Source organism: Neoarius graeffei, chromosome 19 (genome assembly GCF_027579695.1).
Source record: "Neoarius graeffei isolate fNeoGra1 chromosome 19, fNeoGra1.pri, whole genome shotgun sequence".
NCBI classification, from domain to species: domain Eukaryota; kingdom Metazoa; phylum Chordata; class Actinopteri; order Siluriformes; family Ariidae; genus Neoarius; species Neoarius graeffei.
The window spans coordinates 64616581-64642749 of record NC_083587.1 but is presented as its reverse complement, the minus strand read 5'-3'; the positions used below and the strand labels follow the sequence as shown (position 1 = coordinate 64642749).

The 26169-nt window shown below is 43.3% G+C and overlaps 1 protein-coding gene across 8 annotated transcripts in view; it reads right to left on the bottom strand.

The window, feature by feature from the left end:
- Positions 1-6904: 6904 nt before the first annotated feature.
- Positions 6905-26169, bottom strand: part of rgl2 (ral guanine nucleotide dissociation stimulator-like 2) — a 92944-nt gene continuing 73679 nt past the window's right edge. For 6 of the 8 annotated variants that reach the window (XM_060900422.1, XM_060900425.1, XM_060900426.1 and 3 more), the window contains 5 exons: positions 22864-22953; positions 16065-16158; positions 15555-15782; positions 14849-14963; positions 6905-9887 (listed from right to left, as the gene is read on the bottom strand). In XM_060900422.1, the coding sequence (XP_060756405.1) occupies positions 9706-9887; positions 14849-14963; positions 15555-15782; positions 16065-16158; positions 22864-22953 (709 nt within the window). In that variant the 3' untranslated portion in view covers positions 6905-9705. The remainder of the gene's footprint in view (positions 9888-14848; positions 14964-15554; positions 15783-16064; positions 16159-22863; positions 22954-26169) is intronic. The other 2 variants (XM_060900423.1, XM_060900424.1) reach the window with 2 other exon arrangements.

Here is a 26169-nt window from a genome sequence, read left to right as displayed (position 1 = left end):
TTAAAGCTGGTTTAGAAATGAGTGCAGCTGATTATAATTTACTACGACTATTTAATACTGACGTAGGATCTTTTTTTTTTTTTTTTTTAAATCTTCAACTAAATTAGAGTAGTAATCGATGGTTACGTATGTAACCACGGTTCTATGAATTTCGGATGATCGCCAGAGGCGGTGCTGTAAGCACCTGGATGTCCGTCACATGCGCATGCAGTTCGAGTGTCTGTATACCAACAAGGTCGCTTGCGACAGGGGGTGACGTATGCCACTGCACCGGTACTTAAGGTGCGTTCACCCCGGAAGCGTTCTCTTGGCAGTCTTCTCGTCAGCCGTCCGAGTGACGGCCAAGTTCTGGCGGTCATCCGAAATTCATAGAACCGCGGTTACATACGTAACCATCGTTCTATTTCATTTCTACTGACCGCCAGAGGCGGTGCTGTAAGCACCTGGATGACTTATACCAACAGGGTCACGAGGAAGACCTATTTACCCTACGAATGGCTGAAAAGGGTGGCTGTGGCCAGTGGATTGTGCATGGCCACATTTAGCCCTATAAAACCTTGCAAACGTGCAAGTTGAGACCCATGAGGCAGCAGCGCAGATATCAGAGAGTGGAACTCCACGTAGAGCCGCCTATGATGCAGCCACATTCCGAGTGGAGTGGCCTCGGATACGGGGAGGGACCGGGAGGCTGCTGCTAATGGCCTCCACGGTCCAGTTCGACAGTCTGTTTGGACAGAGCGTGGCCGCGCCTATGTCCAGTGTGGCCCACGAACAGTGCATCTGACTGCTGAAATGCAGCAGTCGCTTCGATGTATGCCCTCCGTGCTCGAACTGGGCAAAGAAGGACGCGACCTTGGCCCTGCTCATTCTCCTCAGGTGGTGGTCTGAAGGCTTCCAGGCTGAGGGGCTGATTGGTGTATGAAGAGGAGGAGAAGTTCTTGGCCATAAACGAAGAATTAGGCCACAATGTTACACCCGTGCCATCGGGCTCCATTGTAAGCACTCCCGGCCGATAGATAGGGCGTGTAGTTCACCCGCTCTCTTAGCATTCCTTTTAGCTATAACGTCGGCTGTCTTTAAAGATAGCCACTTGAGCTCCGTCCCCTGTAGGGGCTCAAATGGAGGTTTACACAGTGCACTTAAAACCAGAGGCAAGTCCCAAGCTGGTCTTGGACTGCGTTGAGGGGGTCTTATGCGCTGAGCACCTTTTAAGAAAGTGGCTCACCCATGTGTGGGATCCCACAGTCAGCCCGTCTACCCTGTTGTGCATTGCGGATATAGCCGCTACATACACCTTGATGGTGGAGGGTGCAAGGCCCTCGTCCAGATGAGACTGTTAAAAGCTGAGAATCCCCGGTATCAGGCAACATCCCAGTTCCTGATGTCGTGCTTGGCACCAACTTACAAAGAGCTTCCACCTATTGGCATAGAGCGCATTGGTGGAAGGTGCGCGGGAACACCGGATGGTCCGCACAACGGTCGACTCACATTCTGCTAGCAGTGGGTCAGGCCCTTCAGAGGCCACACCCACAGCTGCAACCGTACTGGGTTCGGATGCCAAATTTGATCTTCCATCTGTGAGAGGAGGTCCATCCGTGCAGGGAGACACCAAGGCTCCTTGTGCAGCAACCCGTACAGGGTAGGGAACCAGACTCTCCCCGGCCAATAGGAGGCTATCAACAGCACCCTGTGACCCTCCTTGAGGATCCTCTCGAGAGTGGGCAGAATTTAGTGGGAGTGGTGGGAAAGCATATAGGAGCTGCTGTGGCCACTCGTGTGCCAGTGCGTCTTGGCCCAAGGGGCTTGACGTTTCTTTCAGTGTAAACCACAGGGGACAATGTGTCATGGCCTGGGAGGTGAAAAGGTCCACCTCTGTCCTGCCGTATTGCAGCCAAATACTCTGCACCACTTCTGGGTGCAGCTTCCACTTCCTTGGACCGGGGTTCTGTTGTGACAGAAGATCCGCAGCAGTGTTCCTCACTCCTGGTGAATGCATTGCCCTCAGGCTCACCAGACGAGGGTAAGCCCATGTCAGTAGGTGCCGAGTGAGCTTTCATCTGACCATATGATGAAATGGGGGAATAAAACCCACTGTTTTGTGAAGGTGGATCTAATGGCTCGATGGCCCCCTTTTTCCAGGAGGGTCATCACTGGGAGAGTGCGGAGGGCCCTCCTGCAGGGATCTGAGAGTGGTGACTGAGCCAACCCTACCTGACGCCTGGCGAGAGTTAAAGACGACATTAGTCTGCCCAGCTCCCTGGACATGAAAGCAAATGCCTGCAGCGAGGCCTCGCTTAGGCTTTGCAGTGATGGGTCTGCTACAGAAGACTGAAGAGCCTGAGACTGGGCCAGGATCAGGTGAGATAACGAATTGCCTATGCGTGCAGCCCGTGCTGCAGTGTCATAGCTCTTCCTGATGAAGTCATCGGTCAAACGACACTGTGGCCGTGGACAGCGAGCGTCGGGTCTCAACGCCTCCATGCTGACCAGACCCTGACTGGACGCATCCTGTATCTCTACAGCTCCTCAATAAAGGGGGCTGAAGGTGGAACAGTGAAAACAGCAGAGGGGGAGTCTAAAAAAGGCACTCTGCATCCGTACTTCAGATGGTGCCGTGTCCAACCCCAGGCGCCATTTTTATCGCGGGCTTGACCATAGTGGAAAGCACGTCCTCCTCTTGAAGCTCCGCGGCCGGGGACAGCACCAGAGGCTGTGGCTCAGGAGGAGTAAATGAAGCAGCAGAGGCAAGAGCATCAGCAGGCTGTGCTTCAGGCGGTTGTAGGTTATAGAGCAAAGCCTTAATCTCAGCAAGCTCTGAAGGACCACAATGGCAAAAGTATTTTTACTTTTGTGTTATCCTCCGTAATATTTATATTTATATTATGTTTACATGTTATGTTTTTACTGCGAAATAAATCAATACAATACAAAAAGAGCCAAGGTGCCCACTTGTTGCGCTAAGGGGTCCACCTTCTGGTACTTGGGCCTACAGGGAGCCTCCCGTGACGGCTGCTTAGGGCGCTTCCTAGACTTAGGAGGCAGAGCGTAGTCGCTCGGTGCTGGGGGCAGTCGAGAGCCCAAACTGCTTTCCAGCTGAGCAAGCCTAGCAGTGCGTCAAGCAAACAAAACGAAATATCCGCGGCAGAGTCAGGCGAACATACTCACCCAACCGCGTTCAGGTAATCAGCAATCAAAGCTGAAAGAAACAAGCTACAAGGCGAGAAAATACCCATGTGCTCGCAGTGAAACTGAAACTTATAATTAGAGGTTGCTGGCTGCCGAAGTCCGAGTGGACTCACTCATAACCGATTTAGTTGAAAATACTTTACTTACCTTAAAGGTTTGAGACAATCAGCACATAAACATGACCGCTGTTTATTCTACTTACCTAAATATGGATTAGGTGATGGTAAACAAGCAGTGTTGAAGTACCAATACAGAGCCAAGCAACCAAATGAAATATCCGCGGCGGAGTCAGGAGCGAACACGCTCACCCAGCCGCGTTTAGGTAATCAGCAATCAGCTGAAGTAAACATGCTACAGTGCGAATCAGAAGCGCACACAAGCACTAATTAAGTATCATACTTGCAACAAAACGATACTTATTAGATCGCTACAAGGCCAGAAAACACCCCTATGATCACAGTGAAACTGAAATTTATAATTAGAAGTTGCTAGTTGCCGAAATCAGAGTGAACTTCACTCAGCAATAAGCTGAAGTAAACAAGCTACCGTGCGAATCAGAAGCGCACACAAGCACCAAATAAGTGTCATGCTTGCAACAAAACGCTACTTATTAGATCGTTACAAGGCGAGAAAACACCCCTATGATCACAGTGAAACTGAAATTTATAATTGGAAGTTGCTAGCTGCCAAAGTCAGCGAACTTACTCATAAATGGTTTCTTACCTTAAGCAAATGGCAAATCGCAGTCTTAAGAGGGCGAAAAAAACCGCAGCTCCAACCCGTTAAGGGTTTGCAAGACTCCAGCGATTTGCTCTTAGAAAATAGTACTACTCGAATAATCTGCTCTGCACGAGAAGATGCAAGAGAACGCTTCCGGGGTGAACGCACCTTAAGTACCGGTTCAGTGACATACGTCACCCCCTGTCGCAAGCGACCTTGTTGGTATACAGACACTCGAACTGCATGCGCATGTGATGGACATCCAGGTGCTTACAGCACCGCCTCTGGCGGTCAGTAGAAATGAAATAGAACTATTATTCTTTGGAATGACCCAAGTGAAAGCAGCTGAAGTCCCTAAATTTTTTTTCTAAAATAGAATCCTGAGAATGCTGATGATTGATTAAATTTCCCAGACTCTGGTTCTTTCGGTCACAAAAAGTGACCAAGACCCGCCTACTTTTACAAAACAACCAATCACAGGTGTTTTCCAGCAAAGGTGATGATTTCTCACAGCTATTTGAAACAAAATTTAAAGACAGTTTTCAGTGAGGGGCGGCACGGTGGTGTAGTGGTTAGCGCTGTCGCCTCACAGCAAGAAGGTCCGGGTTCGAGCCCCGTGGCCGGCGAGGGCCTTTCTGTGTGGAGTTTGCATGTTCTCCCTGTGTCCGCGTGGGTTTCCTCTGGGTGCTCCGGTTTCCCCCACAGTCCAAAGACATGCAGGTTAGGTTAACTGGTGACTCTAAATTGAGCGTAGGTGTGAGTGTGAATGGTTGTCTGTGTCTATGTGTCAGCCCTGTGATGACCTGGCGACTTGTCCAGGGTGTACCCCGCCTTTCGCCCGTAGTCAGCTGGGATAGGCTCCAGCTTGCCTGCGACCCTGTAGAACAGGATAAAGCGGCTAGAGATAATGAGATGAGTTTTCAGTGACTTTTTGTGATTGAGAGTTGTTGTTGCTCTGAAAACTTTTTTTTTTTGGTATTCAAAAGTTTTTTTATAGTGTTCAAGCAGATCCCGTCAGGGTGTTTTCACGCTTGGTCCGAATACAGTACTCGAGTCTGCACTCAGGACTGATTCAGGGCTCGTTTGTGGGCAGGGCTCATAATTGCAGATCTGCGTTCAAGTTGAAGAATTTGCGAAGTGTGGATCGATTGTGTAATTCCGTACGTCGCTTTTGTGCACTAAGGTTCGCAAAATGGTCATGTGTTCTGTTGTTCATCATCAATTTTCCTTTGGTACTAACATTCAAACAGCAAAGAACATGTGGATGTGAAGAACGGCACTTTATGGATGAATGGCATGATGTTGTGCAGCAAAGCCTTCAAGCATGGAGCTGATCTTGTAGAGAAGATGATTTTTGGTTGCACAAAATGGCCATGACAGGACGTGTGTCCTTAGTGGCGCTCTCAGTGAAGAAGAAACCTTTATTTCTCACATGCACACTTCAAGCACAGTGAAATTCATCCTCTGCATTTAACCCATCTGAAGCAGTGAACACACATACACACCCAGAGCAGTGGGCAGCCACACCAGAGTGCCCGGGGAGCAGTCAGGTACCTTGCTCAAGGGCACCTCAGCCAAAGGCCGTCCCACGTTAACCTAACCTGCATGTCTTTGGACTGTGGGGGAAACCGGAGCACCCGGAGGAAACCCACGCAGACACGGGGAGAACATGCAAACTCCACACAGAAAGGCCCTCGCCAGCCGCTTGTTTCGAACCTGGAACCTTCTTGCTGTGAGGCAACTGTGCTAACCACTACACCACCGTGCCACCCATAAATCTGATGTAATTGCAGCACTCTGGTCCTATTACAGTCAAGAACCAGAACAACTCACGGAACTTGGGATGGTGTTCTAAGCACAGCGAACTTCCACACACCTGATCTGGAACCCAGATCACTGGGGATCATTTCTCTGGAATATATCTGTGAAGATTCTCAGTTATCCAGGTACATAGTAATCTGTGGTTGGTAGAAGAGAGCAACTGGACTTGCTTGAAGATTCTTGAAGACGTTTCGCCTCTCGTCCGAAAGGCTTCCTCAGTTCTGTCTGTCTAATAGGGAGTATCGAGTATTTATCCTCTCATGGATCGTCATAGAATCCGAATCAGAATGCTGATGGCTGCATTGTAGGTGGCTGATAGATGTCATAGACACCCACCTCTGTTCAGTGATGGTCGTTCCAGGTTGACAAAAATGAACGATCCTCTCTGGCTAAGATGTCTGCCAGTTTTCTGGAAGTCCTCTCATACTCCCGCACCAGTCTGATTCGGATTCTATGATGATCCATGAGAGGATAAATACTTGGTACTCCCTATTACTCAGACAGAACTGAGGAAGCCTTTTGGATGAGAGGCGAAACGTCTTCAAGAATCTTCTAGCAAGTCCAGTTGCTTTCTTCTACCAACCACAGATTACTATGTAACTGGATGACTGAGATTCTTCACAGATATGTTTCTACGCACTTTGGGATGAGTTCCCTTCGACTGGTGTGGGAGTATGAGAGGACTTCCAGAAAACTGGCAGACATCTTGGCCAGAGAGGATCGTTCATTTTTGTCAACCTGGAACGACCATCACTGAACAGAGGTGGGTGTCTATGACATCTTTTATCAGCCGCCTACAATGCAGCCATCAGCATTCTGATTCGGATTCTATGATGATCCATGAGAGGATAAATACTGGATACTCCCTATTAGTCAGACAGAACTGAGGAAGCCTTTCAGATGAGAGGCGAAACGTTTTCAAGAATCTTCGAACAAGTCCAGTTGCTCTCTTCTACCAACCACAGATTTGTCTGGAATGGTTTCGTACTCAAACATTTCAGCCATTGTCTCAAACTCTGGGCTCGATGAGTCTGGAAAAACAAGATCTTAAAGCATGAGGATAAAGCGTTTCTTTATGAGCTGCTTGTTGGTATCGACACACAGGACCATTGTTGTCATACGTTAATAGTTCGAGTACGTATCATTCATCAGAACAACAAAACACACAGAGCTGAAATGTATCAAAATGAAAATTTATTGCATACAAGAATAGGTGGTATACATTTTGCATAAACCCAGCTTTTATCTATACAGAGGTGAATGTACAACATGAGCTTATCCTGAGCAACACGGCAGAAGCGAGAGCACCTGATGATCACAAGGCACTTCACCACAAAAACGGAAAACATCCAGACAAAAAAAAAAAAAAAACAGACCCGAGACCCGGTTCCTCTGCCCTGCGCTGATCCATGAGCTCGAGTGCTTCAGTCCAGATGAGACTTCAAGAGCATTCGGAGCCGATGCACATCAGCAACGCAGGGTTCATCAGAACACGAGAACTCTGACTTAAAGCTAGAACCCATGCCTTACTGTACATGCTTACATTTATAATAGACTTTAAAATATATATATTTATTTACTTAGTGTTGCATTTCTCAGTGAGTTTTGTGCTCTGTGCATCGAACATCTGTAATAATACACCATCAGATGCTGAATTACTGCTTGGCGATCAGATCGTAAAAGACGACAGTGTCGTGTGTGTTGGTGTTCAAAATGTAAAATGACAAAAATATCCGAGCTTTACTCAGAACCTCAGGTTTGCATACTTGGTTACAAAGTGGCAGTGAAAGTTCATCTTTTTTATTTTTTTGCTTAAAGTAAATTCGCAAGCGGAGATGAATGTACATTCGTACACTCAAGTGCTACACGTCGTTTGGTGCAGTTGTGGTTTTGTAGTCGTTTATCATCGCAGTGTTCTCACGGATTAGCTGAAGCTAATAAAGGTATCGCTCCGTTCGAGGTAGAAAGCCGTAACACCTGCAACGTGGCATCGGCATCGTTCTGGTTCTCATCGTTGTCTTAGCTGAACTTCTGAAATGCAAAAATGAGTGCAGTGTTTAACCGAGGCAGCCGATTCATCTCAACCTCCACTTAATATTCATAATCACGCTAAAGGTATACTCCAGTGAGTTGAACCTCATATCAGGGCCATTCTCAGAAAATGTGACATTCAGCTTTAAACATGAAGGTTTTTTTTTCTCTAAAACCATTAATCCTGATGCTCTATTATATATTTATTTTAAGAAAGAATTTAACAGAGCAGTAAAAAAAAAAAAAAATTATTCAGAGAACTTGTCTGCATTTGCAAAAGTTTTATTGAGCCTAAATATACCAAACTGTCATTACCACCATGTGGATCCTAAATGAGGATTAGTGAACTTTGAATGAAAATAATTCCTTTGTTTTTCATTTTATTTTCACTTTTCTTTCTGAAATATTACCTCCATACCTTCACTTTTTATTGTGAAAAATATCATGATCGTTGCTTCAACGGTTTTTGGTGTACAGCTTCAAATATATGCGTAAGTGTGTACATTTTTTATGTCTTTACCGTTACCCAAACGATAAAATCATGCTGCAACTCAAGGCTTTGACAATAGAGGGCAGTGCAGCGACATGAGGACGGACCAGGATGTTGAAAAAAGCAGCCATTTTGAACAAAAATCACTGGTGCATGAGTGTTGGAATCCAGAACACTGATCAGGTAAATATGAAATTTCGAGATGTCAGGGAAATGAACTGTCGTTGCCGTTATCCCGGAATAATGATGATGCTGCATTTTGAAAAAGTTTCGTTTGCCAAGTAGCAAGTTAAGATGGGATAGTAAACACATAATTTATCTTTTTTTCTGCACTCAGTGACCCAAAAATGCCATGAGATGTCTTTACCGTTACTCAGTTACTCTATAGGGTAACGATAAAGACAACAACTGGGCATTATTTTTTCATCATAATGATATCTCTTGCTTTGTGAATTCATGAAATATGCTTTATTGTCCATTAAATATATTTACAGGGATTGTAATTAAAATTAGTGTGTACAAAAAAGTTTTAAAATGTCTTTACCGTTACCCATCACGTTTTCTGAGAATGGCCCAGAAACACAGTGTGTCTCATAGGTCTGTGATTCCCATGGACTAAAATTTCCTTGTACTGATGAAACAAAGGAATTTTTTTTTAGTTTACTCTAATTTCGCTTGTCATGGAAGTCTAAGGGCAGTTGTTTAAAGTAACAAACCTCCAGCAGATCGACAGAAACAATAGAGTTGTGAAGACAAGACAGATGTGATTGAAATTCTTAGCCAAACAAAAAGTAGTTCCAGTTATTATACACTTTGCTGAAGATATTGTGGTGTTCATGAGCCAACAGAGCTGCATGACTCCTGCGAGCTACAAGCTATTCCATCTGAAAAACCCTAAAATGACAAATAATCAGCGTAGGTAGACAGTAACGCGAAAGAAATACATGAAAAAGAAGTAGTAATAATAATAATAATAATTGGTGCATAATTTTTTTTTTTAGAGCTCATCTGTCAAATTATTTTATTTTTTTTAAATCATGGTACAAGAAAGTGATGAGCTTCTTAACTACTAGCGGACACTTTGTAACGTTTTAACCGGTGTGATTACGGTCACTACATTTGTATGCTAGCTTAAAAGCAGGTAGATATAGCTAGCCTCAAAACACACCCCTTTCTCGCACAAGTGAAGTGCTTTTTTGATAAAACATGCATCGTTGCTTAAGTTCAACATCTGCCCTTAGACTTCCTTCCTCTTTTGTCACTTCAGGGAAGTGTGATGAATTTCTTGTCCGTGGTAATCACACAAAAGCAACACATGCTGTAGAAAGAGATGAGGTTAAAAAAATAAAAATAAAAACCCCAAACACTCGAGTATCCCTTTAAGCGTTTGTCCCACACGATGGGACTTGATTCAAAATGTTACTCCACGTTTGTCTCTGCTGAACTGAAAACATGTGTTAAAAGAGTGTTCGGACCAGCCTCCGCCCCTTGGCCTTGATTCGTGGAAAAGTTGCGCTGGTCTCATTGTTCAGCGACGGCGAGCCCACTGGCATGTTTCCTCCTCGCCTCTTCAACAGGAAGTCCACGCTCGCTGAGCTCATGGCGTAGAACACGTTTCCTGTGGCAGGTATTGTCAGCTCTGTCCGTTGGGAGAAATAAAAGGGAGTCGTGTTAAAAGCAGATTACAGTAGAGTGCAAAAGTTTGTGCACCCACAGACAAAATGAAGACGGGAAACAAACGTGAAAAGTGTGTCTTAGTTTCACGGTTTGTTGGTAACAGGATGGCTGAAGAGTGCATGTAGTGAATTAAAATTAAAAAAAATCATCTCATCTCATTATCTGTAGCCGCTTTATCCTGTTCTACAGGGTCGCAGGCAAGCTGGAGCCTATCCCAGCTGACTACGGGCGAAAGGCGGGGTACACCCTGGACAAGTCGCCAGGTCATCACAGGGCTGACACATAGACACAGACAACCATTCACACTCACATTCACACCTACGCTCAATTTAGAGTCACCAGTTAACCTAACCTGCATGTCTTTGGACTGTGGGGGAAACCGGAGCACCCGGAGGAAACCCACGCGGACACGGGGAGAACATGCAAACTCCGCACAGAAAGGCCCTCGCCGGCCACGGGGCTCGAACACGGACCTTCTTGCTGTGAGGCGACAGCGCTAACCACTACACCACCGTGCCGCCCCCTGTAGCTCATCATTTGTACCTAAAATCGCTGTTCTAAACCCAAATTTGATATATATTTCCTTCTTCAAATCAAGGGACTCGGATGATTTTCTCTTGACTTCTCTTTGTATCTTGGATCATTGGCCCGCATTTTGGAAATTGGAAATAATTTGTAAAATAGAGGTACAATTTTCATTATCTCCGTTAGAGGTGTAAACTTCAGGCTTCCAGATGATACGATACGATTTCAGTTCCTGAGGCAGCGATTTGATATTCACGATACAACTGAATCTACCATGATACGATATGAACCCTTTCATTTCCATTTAGTAGCTTCTGATCAACATACAGCAGGACTGTTTTAAAGCTGGACGGCCTTTCGATTTCATAAAATCAGTGAAATGTAGTTCCGTCTGAAATGTGGTGATTGTGATATAGGACAAGTGCGCTCTCTAACAGGCACTCCCCCAATGTACGAAAACGTATATGGGACTCCCCTTTTTTTTGCATAGTAACGAGTAACGAGGACCTTGATAAAAATGCAGTGGAGTGAAAAGTACGATATTTGTCTTTCAAATGTAGTGAAGTTAAAGTCAGAAGTTTCCAAAAAAAATACTCAAGTAAAGTACAGATACTCAAAAAGGGTACTTAAGTACAGAACTTAAGTAAATGTACTTTGTTACGTCCACCTTTGAAAAAACCTAATACAATTGGAAGTCTGTGATTCGAATTCAGTAGCTTTCGGTCACTTAAGAAAAATAATTGGGTGTCGGGAAAATTCTTTTTATGACCTACACTCGAAAAATCTGAAAGGTAGTTGACATTTAAGTATCAATATCAGGGTGCGATTTGTGAAAAAACCAGAAGGGGGGATGTTTTTTTTTTTAATCATGAAACGTCACAAAACTAAGGTAACAATAGGCTAACAGCTCAATAACATCCGATGATATCAAATGAATAACACTGTGGCAGCGGGGGCGTGGTCAAGCATCGGTCTGTGACAGGAGGGCGGAGTCAGGGAAGGTAAGTGGCAGAATCACTACACCTGTCGTTAATTATTGTGTTTGTGTGTCTTCCCAGTGACCGCGCCCTATTTAAGGCGAGAGAGCGAGAGCAGAGGGAGCTCTCGCCACAACTAGACGACTGATGTGTGTGCGTGTGTGCGTGTGCAGATAGAAGCTGAAAAGCTGAATAAAAGCGAGTTGTGTGAAATCAGTTCTGTCCTGCCGTCCTTCTGTTACAGACCGATGCTTGACCACGCCCCCGCTGCCACAAACACTAAATGAAAACAAACACTAAACCAGAGATAGTAAATTCATCTTCCTATCTCTCTGACTAAATACACGAACACTAACACAACAAAGTTCGCATTGCTTGTCGCGTTGCTGTGATGTTTCTCTCCCTCCGGATTAAATGGACAGTAACTCGAAAATCACTAAAATACATGAATACTAAATGAACAGTTTGCTCTGATGGCGCAGTTCATGTGGCCTTTTCTGCTTTCCCGTCGGTGCGCTATCCGCCGCGTTTCGCCCTTCTTTAATCCACATTTCTGCGAATTTCTCAGCAGGGAAGGAACGCACGTCTGGCCCATTAGTCCGGGAGCCAAAGGCCCAAATTTGGCTGAACCTGGCTTTGTCGGTTAAAGTTTTTTTTTTTGCTGTTTGTTGTTGTCCAAGGTCTACTCATTAAGATAAGAGAGGGTGCCCGGTGATATCCCTTGGGCAATTCCGGATATTGGCCCTTTATTGTTGGATGTGCTGCAGTCATAGCCTAAATTCTGACATTTTGACATTCTTCACTTTATGTTCACCAAAGTCTATATATCATACTTATTTTTGTGTTTGTTAACATAATAGGATGAGTTTAAGGCCTGGGGGTGGGGTTCCAGCCATGGTTGGGGGTGTGGCCATGCAATTGGGGGCGGGGCTTATACCAAAAAGCCCTTTATTACTCTATTACTTTGGTTGTTAATGCGAGCCTTAAATTATTAGGCATACACTCCATTGTCATCCTTGTGTTTACTTCTGCAGGGGCATATGAGGGACACAATTAGCTAATTCAAGCCAACTTGTGTAGCTATCTTGCTAACTCTGTCAATCACACTGCCCCCAAAAGATCACAGCACGCATAAGCTAAGCAGAGAAACTATTTGACTGTAGTCATGAAAGAGCAGTGACATGTACTCACTGCTCACCAGTGAACTAGACCCATAGTTTCACAACACTGGCTAGCACACCCAACTCTCACCTAGTAAATGCTAGTCACTGATTTTTTTAAGCTAATACATTAAGCTAATAGATTGCTTATTTTAACGATATTGACTGTTGAAATAGTAATGTCCCTGGTTCCCTAGTAAAATTCAGGGCATTGTCCCCGATTCACCCCCACTCCAAACCACACTGCTCTTCCACTGACTAGCACGACTTTTAAAACGTTGGGGAGTAAGGTTTACTTAACATTCTCCTCTGTACTAGCTGGCATCCAGTACATAAGCATATTTTTACAGACACTAAGCAATGGCAAAGGGTTTAGAGGGGTTTTTTTTTCATCTGAACTCTTAGTTCTTTCCTTAAATAGTTTTTGTGTTTTGTGTGTGTTTGCATACTGTATGTAATTATTTTACATAATTATTGCTCATTAGTGTGTGTGCATGTGTATGTGTGTGCGTGTGCATGCATGCATGCACGTACATGCTTTATGTACTGTAGTTCTTGTATCAAAATTGTTAATTTTGCAAATTTATGAAAGGGTCAATTACAGGTTTGACTAATTTGAATGACAGTAAAGCGTGAATACTGTACAGCCAATTTGGTTAATTGAAAATCAGTATCTTTTGCTATTCTTGTGTGTGTGTGCGCATGCTGCATGCTGTATGCCATTTTGCATGCTTGATATATTGCATACTGTAGTTTTACATAGTGGATCACTGGTGTGAGTGTATATGCATGCTGTATATAGTTCTATTGCATGCTGTATATAGTTCTTTTACATAGTGGATCACTGGTGTGAATGTATATGCATGCTGTATATAGTTCTATTGCATGCTGTATATAGTTCTTTTACATAGTGGATCACTGGTGTGAATGTATATGCATGCTGTATATATTTCTATTTCATGCTGTATATACAGTAGTTCTTTTACATAGTGGATCACTGGTGTGAGTGTATACATGCTGTATATAGTTCGTTTACATAGTGGATCATTGGTGTGAGTGTATGCATGCTGTATATAGTTCTTTTACATAGTTATTGGTCATTAGTGTGTGTGTGTGCATGCTGTATATAGTTCTTTTGCATGCTGTATAGTTCTTACATAGATATTGATCATTATTTTGTATTAACTGTAGAGTTTATGTAATACTTGTATAAAAATCGCTAATTTGGAAAAGTTATGAAAGGGTTAATTAATCCACATTTGATGTATTTGACAAATGTAGAGAAAAATGTGAATACCTATCAGATACAGCCAACTTGGTGAATTTAATATCAGTATTTACACTAATATTATTTTTTTTGTATTTTCTTCCATTATTTGGGCATATAGGGCATTAAAGGGTTAGTATATTAAATTGCCCAAGGGATATCACCGGGCACCCTCTTAAATCTTGAAGAGCTACCTCAAATCTATAAGATAAAGCAAAAAAAAAAACTTTAACCAAAAATTCCGGGTCCGACCCCATGGCTCCCGGACTACATTGACAGCGAGGAAAAGAAGGCTGTCAGTGTGGATACATTCATTCTGTTGCGCTCATCAGTAAGGACGTGATTCATGGCGCTAAATCCACGTTCACACTCTGGATATTGTTATTATCTACAATGTATCTATTTGCTGGGGATGTTCGTGAACATCAAAGCTGCCACTTCGGGTCATTTTGAAAGTGAGTGCCATGTAGACCATAGAAAACTGTGTCACAACATGCCTGTCATGTCAACTTTTTTTTTGGTTTGTTTGTTTTATTGACGGGGTTGTCCCCGAGGATTTTTTTTCAGCAGAGATAAAAACCAGAGGGGGGGATGATCCCCACCATCCCCCCCAGCAAATCGCACCCAGAATATTATGCATAAATCATCTTGCCTGCCGATTAAATTATTTACACTTCCGTTTAAAAATATGAAAAAAAATTACGCACAAATCTTTTGACAGTTGATTTGATTTTAATGGCCACTTCTTAAATTGATTGACCGATTCAAATCATCTGATTGTTACTTCCTTAGTTTCCATGCAAAAACAATGGGGGGCGGGGGGTTTACAAACTTTTGCTCCTGGCTCTCAGATTTTCTATTCCCTGAACTGATCAGACCTAATCGTGAATAAAAAAGTCTGCAGTTAATTATCAAGGCCTGCTGTTTAATTTTTGAATATACTGTAAGATGTTAAGGATTTACAGGAAGTGGTGTGTGTGTGTGTGTGTGTTACCTTTTCCTTCAGGAAGCAGTTGGATGAGCTCATATTTGGAGGCCTCTCCGGGGTCTTGGTTATGCTTCTCTAACGCAGAGCTGATCACAGTGGGACTTTTGTCATTGCTACTCACCTGAGGACAGAGAAATGAAACAAATTGAAAGAAAAAAAAGACGGATAATACAGGAATAATTCAGTACAGAAACTATCACGTGTCAGGTTTCATACAGGAGAAGGATTTACAGTGCGCTAGTGTTTGTAATAGAGAGAGATTAAAGTGTTTATTCCAGTTTAAACTCATTCCCAATGACACTAATGTACTTGGTGCCTGACCTTTGGCGTTACGAGGCTAGCGTAGCTAAAAATCAACAAATAATTAAGCAGTTTGCTTAATTATTTGCACTCTAGTGCAAAAATAGCAGTACATTTTACATAAATGAAAAGTGACTCCAAGCTTATTTTGATCAAATATCAGCAAATCGTAGAAAAAGGAGAAAAACAACGGTCCACATACTGAGCCCTGTGGTACACCTTAAAAATATTGATGTGTTTTTGAGACATGCTCATTTATTTTAACATGATATTACACCACTGCAACAAACAGTTTACATTTTGTAAAACTGGTGGCTATAAGTGTGTCTTACTTGTTAGCTACATTAGCCTTGTACGTTAGTTACATCAGAGTTTACTGAACAATTCAGTGCTGTGGTGAACGAGACAGTACCAGAATGCTTCGATATAAATTCCCGTCCTGTATATCCATCCGTATCTTGACGATTCGCATGTCTGGCCCCGCTCCTGGTGTGTGCTTGGACGGCGCGTTCCCGCACGAGACGGAGCGCCGATGGGTTTTGGAGACGTTATTAGGTGTGGTCGCTGAAGTGGGGGTGGGGTCATTGGGTGGAGGGGAGGATTCAACATCCAGACAGGAAACGGAAGGGGATTTCACGTGCTAACAAAAACAAACAAAAAAAATGGTGGAGGAAATAAGAAGGAGAAGGATAATTATACTTACTGACATCATATAGGAGGCGAGGAAAGGAAAGAGGAGATAAAAAGACAAGGGAGAGCATCAAGAGTTAAATGCTGCTGGAATGGACCTGAAATATTTCTTTACTGAAAAAATATATATATATTTTAAAAAGTGCTGAGTAGAGACGAGAGGAGGTGATATGACTGTAAATAACGCAGCGGAGCGACAGAATTGAATCACGGCGTGCTCTCTGGTCTTTACCTTGGCAAGCCTGGACAGCAGATGATTGACAGGCGAAGGGAAATCAAATATTCCATCAGCATCCATGCCCGAGCTTGTGACAGGAGAGAGAGCGCTGAGGGAGAGAGAGAGAGAGAGAAAACAGAACAATCTAATTTGTTACACACTGCACTCGGGGAAGCGTCTCGTCAGCGCAGCGTCTCCGGGATTTATCCTGAACAAACAGAAGACGCATGGACTTCCCTGACAAACAGCTCTAATAGCAGGAAGGCTTTAGAGACCACACACTGCACTCTCTCAATGAACACTGTTCTTTTATCCTTCCGCAAAAAAACTACATTAATATAACTTTAGTACACGATGTCTGTGTTTTTAAATGTTTTGATGTGTTTTTGGATTAATTCTTACATCCTACTGGGTTAATGCTGATATAAACTGGTATTTGGGTTAAAGTGCCATTCCACCATTGGATGTATTCTTTGGCATAAAATACAATATATTTTGACAACATATATAAATGGTATCACTAGACAGAGAAATCTTTTAGCTTCAAAATGATATATCAAACATAATTTTTTGACAACGACAAGTATATTAATTTTGCGACCAAAGTCACCTACCCTTTTAATTTCCGCGCGTGATGTCATCGGCAGGTTCCCCTTCTTGTGTACCACGTGACGTGGCACATATTATCAGCAATGGCGGATAGAACGTGATAAAAATAATACCAATAAATTTAGCTAATACCAATAAATCTAGCTAACTGAAAGATTAACTCAAAATTTTTCGCAATTTTTTTGGCCCCCATATACGAGGAGAAATGACTCTCTCACTTTGGGGGTCTCCTGGTCTAAAAATAGACCGACACGTGGTACACAAGAAGGGGAACCTGCCGATGACATCACGTTTCACTACCGCGCGGAAATTAAAAGGGTAGGTGACTTTGGTCGCAAAATTAATATACTTGTCGTTGTCAAAAAATTATGTTTGATATATCATTTTGAAGCTAAAAGATTTCTCTGTCTAGTCATGTTGTCATAAAATATATTGTATTTTATGCCAAAGAATACATCCAATGGTGGAATGGCACTTTAAGATTTGTCGGTGTTTTTCTATTTCAAACTGACGTCCTCAGTATTGCTGTATTTCTATGAGAAAAACACGAATTCGTATGAAATCAGTTTGTGATGTCGTAAAAAATGTCCACCAATCACAACCAAAAGTGACAACACACACCCCGGAAACTTTCAGCCTGAGAACCGTGGCTACGAGGGTACTTCTTCAAAAAGAAAAAAGTTCTCGGCCTCGTTCAGAAAACGTCACAGGAGAAAGATTGTTCTTGTGTTATTTTTCTACATCGTCTCCTTTAACTTCAATGCACTTGATCCAGGCTTCACTGTCCCTTTCTCGAAGAAGGTCACATCTTGAGCCTCCAGATTCTCCCGAACAGCATGGATCACTTCATCATCACTCTGAAAATGGCGACCATGCGAGTGTGATTTCAGTTTGGGGAACAGATAGAAGTCAGACGGTGCCGGGTCGGGTGAATAAAGTGGACGGGGCGACAGTTCAAAGTCACATTGGTCTGTTTCTGCCCCGCCTCCTGTGCTGTGTGGACGGGCGCATCGTCCTGGAGCAACATCATGGAACCTGGAGCCAGTTCAAAATGTTCCTCTCCTTCTTTCTTTGATTGCTTCTTTCATTGGAGTTTTGTGGACAGTGCACAGGCTTTTTATTCTGTCCACATTCACTGGATATGAGCAATCATGCGCTCTGATTGGCTGCTCTACTACTAGGATATCAGCTCATATACCGTGAGTAGAGAAAAACAAAATGGCGGAGCGTGTTGCTGAAACAACCGAGGATGAAATAAAAACTCGAAAACAAATACAAAAATAAAGCAACAAAACATGGAATGAAAGTATTTAATGGTAAGAACATATCTATTTTTATTTTTCAAGAATTATTATTATCGCATTTTTCACAAATTGCTCCGGTCATTTCACCGGTTTGTTTACATTCTAAGCAGAAATGATTTTGTCAGAGGTTTTGAATAAAGTTTTTATTTATCGAATTTGCAAAAAATAAAAATAAAATGCTCTGTTTCTCAAAATCCAGTGAATGTGGATAGAATAAAACAGTTATTCCGCTCAATCTCGTCATACACGGATTATAGACAATTGGGTGCTACGTGTCTCATCGGCTATCAGCTCATGTACGCCTGGGAGTTACGCCCCTTGTTTTTTGAATTTTTGAAGTCCCCTCGTATCTCAGTGTGCACTAATGCTGTATGAGTGAGAGAGTAAATGAAAGCTATCGGTCAAACTGCGCTTGGATCCGTCGACTAAATATTCAACATCCGGTCCAAACTGCAGCTGAAAAGCCGACGTGAAGCAGAAACGGTCCACCAGAGACCTCAGGACTTTTTCTAAAGAGGAAAGTTCAAGATGCAAGTTCACTAAACTGATATAATGTTCATAAACGAGGTTCTTATTAAAAGTGTAATAAATCTGTATTCGTTTTATTTTGTGGTCGAATGCAACTTCTGTCACACTTAGACTTCGAACGTCACAAACGTCCAGTTTATTGTGTTGAAAAAACATCTTTGTTGGGTGTCTGGAAAACTGAGCAAGGTTGCCAGATATGTGTGACAAAAAAAAAATCCCAATTAACAAGCAGATCAATTCAACCAGAACGTCAAGGACGTAGGAACTCATCTGGCCTCCCATCAAAACCACCAAAACATCAAACGGAACTGAAATGTGACAATGTGAGAGAGGACCAACCTCCATGACAAACTGTTTACAACAGGAACATCAACAAAGGACTACATTTTGTTCCCTGATGGAAGATCGACCCAAAACATCCATCAGAACTGAATTTGCATGATAAATAATAATAATCAGTTCAATTTAAGCCAGTATCTCACTGGGCTGCGACAGCTTGCGACAAATTGCGAGCGTCATTCGCGAAAGAGTTTCAAAAGTGTCTTGAAACATTCGCGGGGCTTCTCGGTTTCCTTGTATGAGTCGCAAAGTGTCGCTCCTTCGTTGCTGAAATTTTGAACACGTTCAAAAAATTAGTGCGACAAAATTTCTCTCGAAATAGCCGCAAATGGGGGCGTCGTGGCTCAGGTGGCTAAGGCGCCATACCATAAATCCGGGGACCCGGGTTTGATTCCGACCCGAGGTCATTTCCCGATCCCTCCCCGTCTCTCTCTCCCACTCATTTCCTGTCCTGTCTCTACACTGTCCTATCCAATAAAGGTGAAAAAAGCCCAAAAAATATCTTTAAAAAAAAAAAATTAGCCGCAAATGCATCGCAAAGCCATCGTGAACCCTTCTCAAGTCAGTTTCCGTGAGGCTTCCTCTACTTCCCTGCCTGCCGAGGGAAAGCCGGGCTGCGACAGCCTGCGACTAGTTAGAGACACAACAATTGCGGTAAAATATGCGAATATCAATTCAGTGTGATTCCAAGTGAAAATTGTCGCTAATTTGCATATTTTATCGCAATTGTGTCTCCAACTAGTCGCGGGCTGTCGCAGCCCAGTGAGATACTCCCCTTATATAGCGCCTTTCTCACACCCAAGGTCACTTTACAATTAGAGGGGGAAAAAAAGAGAGGGGGTCCACCAAAAGAGGGTCAGGATGTAATTCCAATGGCGCCACTACCACAGTCCCACCAGGCGCACAAAGATAAATCCCACACCGCCTGTACAGCCGCCGCAACGCCACCGGGCAACATCGCTCAGAACACCGCACCAAGCACAAAAGCACCGCCGCACAGAGTGCTGGATAACCCCGATGTTAAAATAGCAACAAGCTCACTGAAGTCCATAGCAAGGAGCACAGACATCACCCACAGCACACCAAGGCCTGAAGGGAACCGACGCCAAAACTGGGTCCGGAGCTACGCCACAACCAGCGGACAGAAACACTCAAACAAAAAACAAACATCAAACTACACAAACACAAAAAAGAAAAGGGAAAAAAAGAAAAGCTCCGGTGAAAAGCGGCAGCCAAACACGCACAGCGTACTCTCAAGCGGAAATGGAAAAAAATGAGAGAGGAGATACAATTCTAGTCAGAAGAAAATGTGTTCCGTGGCCTAATGACTAATTTGTTCACAAAAAACTGACAATACAACGACCGAGTGTTGTGCAGAAGGCCGAGTTCTTTCAAAGAAAACGATCAGAACTGAAATCCATTGAGAGCTGAAAGAGGGAGGAGATACGATTCAACTGAACATAAACAAAATTGTAAACAAATTGTTTACAACAGGAAAATCAACAAACAAACGACCAAGTTTTGTTCCTCATGGGAAGATCGACCCAAAACATCAACCAGAACTGGAATCGGATGAGAAATCAGAGAGGAGATACCGTACAATTCTAGCGAGAGGCCTGGAAAATTTGTTAATTTGGTCTAATTACGAACTCGTGAGCAAAAAATCTGACAAAACAACAACCAAGTTTTGTGCGGCTTGATGAGTTCTTTCAAACAAAACAACTGGAATGGAAATCCGTGGAGAACTGACGGAGGAGATACGATTTAACTGAATTGTGGATGACGGACGCCACGCCGTGGCAATCAGCCTTATGGACAGATGAGCTAAAGATACATCTTCCTTCAATGGTTCTTTCACCAATAAAAATATTATTAAAAATTGCATTTTCTATTTTCAATCCATTCAATTGCTTTGGGTTTTCTATCCTGACGCTTTGACGTCTTCCTTGGTCGATACGTTTGTTTTCCTTTTGTTTTTACTTGCACCAAGTTTTAGACACCAGTGACTGGGAATAACCCCCATCTCATCCCGGACTCCATGTTTATTTCCTTCTTGAATGAGTTATATAATCCTGTGCATTGTTTCAGGTGACAGCTCTCTTATGAGGCCGGGTTTCCTTTCAATTAGTCAAGTCCAAGGTGACCGCATCATCATTTTTTCCTCAACGTTGACTGAGTGCATAATTTTTCCCCCCAACCTGATCTGTAAAAAAAATCCCATTAATTAGATTAATTTAATGCAATTTGTTTGATGTCGGTTTCACAAACCCAGAATGTTCAGCTATTAAACAAAAATTGTTTTGTGTCATATCTGCGATTTGTTTATTTGCTATGAATTAAAACAGCTGGCTGAAGATCCTCCATATGTGGTGGTTCCAGGCTTGTAGTACTCGAGTCCGACTCGGGCCCTAATTTTAAGGACTCGTGACTCGACTTGGACTTGAGCACTGATGACTCGGACTCGTGCATTAACTGCATCCGGACTCGTAAACTGGAGACGAGGGCTCGGATTTTTTCTTTATTTTTTGTCACATGCCATAATAATTTGCCATAAGATATTTATATCTACGTTAATTTTTATACTAATTTTGTGTAAGAATGTCACACCTGCGTGCCTTGGCGCGTGCATCAGATTGACTCTCGGGCGCGCTCTGGGCAGCGTGCGCTTCAAGCGGACTCTCACGCGTACACCATAAACAACTCGCACCTGCACAGGATTAAGGCACAATCAGCGCGCTGATATAAAAACTGTGAAAACACACTTACTTTGCGAAGTATTGAGTTGCGTTGCTGACACATTATCAAGCCTTATTTCCTTGTTTGGGTTCCTGATTTCCTGTTTCTCGTCTTTGATCCTGCCGAGTCTACGATAGCCTGTTTGTGTCTCGCTCGACCTATCGCCTGTTTCACCGTTTTACGATTTTGCCTGCCGTTCTGGATTGTTTACCGTCTTCACTTGTATTAATAACCACACCTTCTGCACTTCCATCCGTCTCCGACAGAATACTTCACACTCCCTGATAAAGAGAAGCGCATTCACCTGTTCATACGCCATGTTCAGGAACAAACTAAGGTTAATGGCGCTGAAACAGACACCGTCACATGGTGCGGTTGGAGTCTTGGACTTGAAATTTTTTTTTATGACTTGGACTTGGTGGCGGCACGGTGGTGTAGTGGTTAGCACTGTCGTCTCACAGCAAGAAGGTCCGGGTTCGAGCCCCGTGGCCGGCGAGGGCCTTTCTGTGTGGAGTTTGCATGTTCTCCCCGTGTCCGCGTGGGTTTCCTCCGGGTGCTCCGGTTTCCCCCACAGTCCAAAGACATGCAGGTTAGGTTAACTGGTGACTCTAAATTGAGCGTAGGTGTGAGTGTGAATGGTTGTCTGTGTCTATGTGTCAGCCCTGTGATGACCTGGCGACTTGTCCAGGGTGTACCCCGCCTTTCGCCCGTAGTCAGCTGGGATAGGCTCCAGCTTGCCTGCGACCCTGTAGAACAGGATAAAGCGGCTACAGATAATGAGATGAGATGAGACCTGGACTTGAACACTGGGGACTTGATACTGGACTCGGATTTGAGGTTTCGTGGCTTGACTACAACACTGGGTGGTTCCTTAATTTTTGGCAGGGGTTTGTAGAATTATTAGACTGTTATAAATATATATATTTTTATAAATGCACTGGAAGTTTAAAAATGTACCAAATCAGTGGGAAAACAAGGCACCTGGCAACGCTGACTACGTAGTCTAAGGAATGTTCATGATGCTGACGTACACAGTTTCACCAAAAAACTAGACTCCATTCATTTCCTGAAGTTTAGTAAATCGAAACGAATATATCATGAGTCATACTTTTTTGTGCTATCCTTCATTCCTCAAACGCTATTCGATGACAGAGAGAAGTGCACTCATTTTTCACACAGAATGTGATCTAATTACACTCATAAACAGGCTCACAGCGTAGAACATCGATTCCTGAACGGGTCAGAGAGTGGGCAGGTGAATTATAAAGTGTGTGTGTGTGTGTGTGTTGGATGCTTACTCAGGACACTCCGTGATGACCACGGTCGGATGCGTAAGACGTCCTGGACTCGGTTCCCCCTGAGGCTCGATCTGATTGGACAGTCTGTAGCTGCATCAAAAACACTAAATGTCATTATACAGTTAGTAATCTCACTGCAGAACCATCCCGACCCTGTCCGAGTCCCTGTACATATTCAGCACCGTATAAGAGCACCTACCCGTACCTAACCCTTCAAAGTAGGCCGAGTTTCCCTGGGGATTGGAAAACCAGTGATGGACATGATTAGTGTACAGTAATTCCCCGACATTTCAAAACTGCATGCGTAACCCAAGAAGGTCCGAGGGTGCCAATACTTTACTAACCTTCGCAAAAGTACAGAAAAATAAGTGACTCCTTTTGTGTGCCTTCAAATACGTATTCTCAAATCTCATGTATAATGCAGTAGGTACAGTAGGAACTACAGTGCTATTTTGTGGTGAGCGCATACACTCACGGGCCACTTTATTAGGAACACCCAGACACAATGCATCAAATCAAGAGCTTCAGTTAGTGTCCACGATGTTCAAACGCCAGAATGAGGAAAAACTGTGATCTCGCAGTGAAGTGTGACTTTCTTTCTTTCACTGTGGTATGGGTGTTGGTTTGAGCCAGATGAGTGTTTTTGGTTTGAGTATTTCAGAAGCTGCTGCTGATCTCCTCCTGGGGTTTTCACTAGGGCTGCGTACCTAAACGTAACATCAGGTACAGGTACTGGTACAGAGGTTTAGGTACAGGTCCGGACCTGTACCTGAATAATTTGACAAATTAATGTGTTCTTCTAGCCTAGTAAACTAGACCCACCCGCCTAGCGGCCAAAAATATTTTTGCCTAGCGAGTGGGTCTAGCCTCGCACCATATCAACAAAACACCCCGGGCATCAAATCGTGCCCGCCAATCACAACGCAAGGTTTTTGTTTGGATTCTTTGGGCGGGCTTTTGCAGGAGTGACGACAAAGCTGCGCGACGCTGGAGAAAGCACAGCAGGAAAGATGGCTACGGCTAGAGAACAGCGCGCGTTTGACTCCGCTTTGGAATCAGTTTTAGAAGAATTAGACTTGGAGTTTTCGTTGAAACATGAGCAGGAAGAGGCTCTCCGCTCATTCCTTTTCAAGAAGGGCGTTTTCGCTGTTTTGCCGACCGGCTATGGCAAAAGTCTGATCTACCAGCTGGCTCCGCTCGTAGCCAAAAGGATGGGGCTAGTTTGTGCAGTACGAAGAATTAATAAACAGCTTTGAAACATTACTTTTTGATTGTTTCTTATTTTCCCGTTATTTTAAATTTAAGGGAAATTATTTCACCAAACACCACTAAATAAAAACTCTCAAAAACAGTTTAAGCAAACCCATGAAAAACACTTGAAAAAAATAAGAGTGTATGTTAAAGTGCTGATGACACGTTTTTGACATCTTTGGCGATGTTTTATAACATAAAAAGTAATTCCCGATGATCCATATATTAATTCACGAAGGCGCCTATTTTACAAGTTATGATAAAAAACGCGGCTATTTGGGCAAATTTGACGGGGCTGCAGCACCCAGGAGACGAATGAGGAGGAGGAGCTATATGACGTCAGCGAAAGAACCTTCCTCCGAACTTACCAGTTTATTGTTGATGCGACAGGTGTTCAGTTTGTCATTATTAGTATTATTATTATACATTATTTTTTATATATATATATATATATATATATATATATATATATACAGTGGGGCAAAAAAGTATTTAGTCAGCCACCAATTGTGCAAGTTCTCCCACTTAAAAAGATGAGAGAGGCCTGTAATTTTCATCATAGGTACACTTCAACTATGAGAGACAGAATGGGGGGAAAGAATCCAGGAAATCACATTGTAGGATTTTTAATGAATTAATTGGTAAATTCCTCGGTAAAATAAGTATTTGGTCACCTAAAAACAAGCAAGATTTCTGGCTCTCACAGACCTGTAACAACTTCTTAAGAGGCTCCTCTGTCCTCCACTCGTTACCTGTATTAATGGCACCTGTTTGAACTCGTTATCAGTATAAAAGACACCTGTCCACAACCTCAAACAGTCACACTCCAAACTCCACTATGGCCAAGACCAAAGAGCTGTCAAAACACCAGAAACAAAATTGTAGACCTGCACCAGGCTGGGAAGACTGAATCTGCAATAGGTAAGCAGCTTGGTGTGAAGAAATCAACTGTGGGAGCAATTATTAGAAAATGGAAGACATACAAGACCACTGATAATCTCTCTCGATCTGGGGCTCCACGCAAGATCTCACCCTGTGGGGTCAAAATGATCACAAGAACGGTGAGCAAAAATCCCAGAACCACACGGGGGACCTAGTGAATGACCTGCAGAGAGCTGGGACCAAAGTAACAAAGGCTACCATCAGTAACACACTACGCCACCAGGGACTCAAATCCTGCAGTGCCAGACGTGTCCCCCTGCTTAAGCCAGTACATGTCCAGGCCCGTCTGAAGTTTGCTAGAGAGCATTTGGATGATCCAGAAGAGGATTGGGAGAATGTCATATGGTCAGATGAACCTAAAATAGAACTTTTTGGTAAAAACTCAACTTGTCGTGTTTGGAGGAGAAAGAATGCTGAGTTGCATCCAAAGAACACCATACCGACTGTGAAGCATGGGGGTGGAAACATCATGCTTTGGGGCTGTTTTTTTGCAAAGGGACCAGGACGACTGATCCGTGTAAAGGAAAGAATGAATGGGGCCATGTATCGTGAGATTTTGAGTGAAAACCTCCTTCCATCAGCAAGGGCATTGAAGATGAAACGTGGCTGGGTCTTTCAGCATGACAATGATCCCAAACACACCGCCTGGGCAACGAAGGAGTGGCTTCGTAAGAAGCATTTCAAGGTCCTGGAGTGGCCTAGCCAGTCTCCAGATCTCAACCCCATAGAAAATCTTTGGAGGGAGTTGAAAGTCCGTGTTGCGCAGTGACAGCCCCAAAACATCACTGCTCTAGAGGAGATCTGCATGGAGGAATGGGCCAAAATACCAGCAACAGTGTGTGAAAACCTTGTGAAGACTTACAGAAAACGTTTGACCTCTGTCATTGCCAACAAAGGGTATATAACAAAGTATTGAGATGAACTTTTGTTATTGACCAAATACTTATTTTCCACCATAATTTGCAAATAAATTCTTTAAAAATCAGACAATGTGATTTTCTGGATTTTTTTTTCTCATTCTGTCTCTCATAGTTGAAGTGTACCTATGATGAAAATTACAGGCCTCTCTCATCTTTTTAAGTGGGAGAACTTGCACAATTGGTGACTGACTAA